Consider the following 2673-nt stretch of genomic DNA (forward strand, 5'->3'; position numbering starts at 1 on the left):
ATTATATTACTGGATGCTCGAAATTGAACGGGAGAATGCACGTTTTAAACAGCTTATTGTACAGGTAAGTTAATCGCCGTTCTAATCTAATGCGCTGCTGCACTGTAACGCACACACATAGGCTTCAGACAGTAGCGCGTACATCACGCGCACAGAATCATTCAGCGCAGAAATGTATTGTCAACACTGTTCTGTGATTTCTCAATAAAATAGCTTAGAAACTGAAAAGTTCAAGCATATATTTCTTAATAACTAAATCCCACAGCTTCACTACTAGTAGAGAGACGCTGCCAGGTAGAATTAATTCACACACGCATTCGCTCTCACTAATGCATTCATATGCATGTAATATTTACTGTGCTACTTTATCTGTATCTGATTTAGAACGAGCAGAAATCTGTGAGAAGTATAACGACCCAAAGACAAAAGAACTGATAAAAATGAGCTGTTATAGGAGCAATAGCCATGTGGGCAGCGCTGTGTCATATGCCATAGCTGTGCACAAGGTGTTTATCAGATTCATTTGTTCATTAATGACGTCATCAGCGACTAGTCGACTTCGACTTTCATCACATAAAAGTCGACTTTAAAAGATCAGAAGTCGTTCAACCCCTACAACATATAGGCATTTATTAACACAGTTAGAAGTAAAACCTCACATGCATACTCCCATAAAACAATTCCTGCATGAAAAATCCCATGCATCTGAGCGAACATCTCATTTCCGATCTGGTTTACGTTGTAATTTGCGACAGCTCTTTAGCTCTGGCCAATGTTGGCTTTAATGAGGGGCCACATGGAGAACGAGCGAGCGCCATATGCAAACTCCAGGTGCTCTGCTCTGTAAAGCTGCTCGGCTGAAGGTCATAAAGCAGCCATGTGGGAGTCTGCAATCAGAGGGGCCTGAACTCTCTAACCTCTCCACGAGAGCGCTGGGACGAGTCACATAGGAGGGACGAGGAGATGCTTGTTAGCGAGTTACAGAATTAGAAAGATGAGGAGAGGAGAGCTGAGGACAAAACAGCGGAGCTTCAATCTGCTGGATTCACTGAGGTGATGTTTTTCCATTTGCTTCCATGATGCAACACCAGAAGTCACCATTCATGATTTTTGCATGTTCTTTTTAAAACAATTGGCTCCTTTGATCATGTTTTAAGTGAGTATCAGCATATTATAATGATTTCTGAAGATCATGTGACACTGAAGACTGGAGTAATGATGCTGAAAATACAGCTTTGATCACAGAAATAAATTACATTTTAACATACATTCACATAGAAAACAGCTATTTTAAATTATAATAATATTTCACAATTTTTACTGTATTTTTGATCAGATAAATGCAGACCTGATGAGCAGAAGAGACTTCTTTCAAAAAAACATGAATAAAAACTAACTTTTGAACTGTAGTGTATTTACTTTTAAGGCACATTGCAAAAACATTCAGATCCTGTTGTGATGGATTATTGAGATGTATATTTTAAAACCACGTGCATGTGATTAGTCAAGTATGTTAATATGTCAGCAGGTTTCGTTCTTACCTGTGCATGTGAAGAATTTTGACTCTCCAACACTCAGTTCCACTTTATTCAGTGATATTGACACCTGAAGCACCGCTGTTACAGAAAGAGAGAAACACAGAGTTATTCATCATAATCAAGTCATATATATATATACATTACAGATCGTGTCCAAGCAGCTTCACAGAGATAAAGAGGAAAATAAGAGTGTTCATTAGGGCTGTCAAAATAGCAGAAAAACTAAATTCAAATTTTGTACTTAAATATTATCAAAATTCGAATTATTTTCGAATTTAAAATGCATAATTTCAGTTAGTTCAGAAGCTTTTGGCTTCTCTCCTGAGGCCACAAGAGGGCGCATCACGCAAAATATTACTAATGCACGTTTATTCAAAGCGTAAGATAACATGACTATCTGTGGAAAAAAAGTGCATAATGTTTAAAATAATGTTTATAAACCAATTATAATTAAGTTGCTTAAACAACTATAAACAAAACAGCATCATGTATGTATTCATAGTTTAATACAAAGGGCCGAAAGCCAATCACACAGAGTACATTTTTCATTTAAAAAATGAAAGTTGCAGTGGGATGGGAAAAAACCCTGCTATAAAGTCTCGAGATGTGTTTTTTCAAAGTTGAACTTGCATTAACTTTACATGGCTTTCTAAACATGTGGCTCTTTTGTGCGAGACTAAATTCAAATTTTGTACTTAAATGTTATCAAAATTTGAATTCTATTCAAATTTAAAATGCATGATTTCAGTTAGGGTGAAGAAAAGCTTTTGGCTTCTCTTCTGAGGCCACAAGAGGGCGCATCGAGCAAAATATTACTAATGCACGTTTATTCAAAGCGTAAGATAACATGACTATCTGTGGAAAAAAAGTGCATAATGTTTAAAATAATGTTTATAAACCAATTATAATTAAGTTGCTTAAACAACTATAAACAAAACAGCATCATGTATGTATTCATAGTTTAATACAAAGGGCCGAAAGCCAATCACACAGAGTACATTTTTCATTTAAAAAATGAAAGTTGCAGTGGGATGGGAAAAAACCCTGCTATAAAGTCTCGAGATGTGTTTTTTCAAAGTTGAACTTGCATTAATTTTACATGGCTTTCTAAACATTTCGCTCTTTTGTGCGAGAC

The 2673-nt window shown here is 36.2% G+C and overlaps 1 protein-coding gene across 2 annotated transcripts in view; it reads right to left on the minus strand.

The window, feature by feature from the left end:
• LOC107751079 (neural cell adhesion molecule 2-like) overlaps positions 1-2673 on the minus strand; it is a 245139-nt gene that overhangs the window by 68159 nt on the left and 174307 nt on the right. For both annotated transcript variants that reach the window (XM_016566675.1, XM_016566674.1), the window contains exon 2: positions 1542-1616. In XM_016566675.1, coding sequence (XP_016422161.1) covers positions 1542-1616 — 75 coding nt within the window. The remainder of the gene's footprint in view (positions 1-1541; positions 1617-2673) is intronic.

The sequence above is a fragment of the Sinocyclocheilus rhinocerous genome, unplaced genomic scaffold (assembly GCF_001515625.1).
Source record: "Sinocyclocheilus rhinocerous isolate Xijiao unplaced genomic scaffold, SAMN03320098_v1.1 scaffold632, whole genome shotgun sequence".
Lineage (NCBI taxonomy): Eukaryota > Metazoa > Chordata > Actinopteri > Cypriniformes > Cyprinidae > Sinocyclocheilus > Sinocyclocheilus rhinocerous.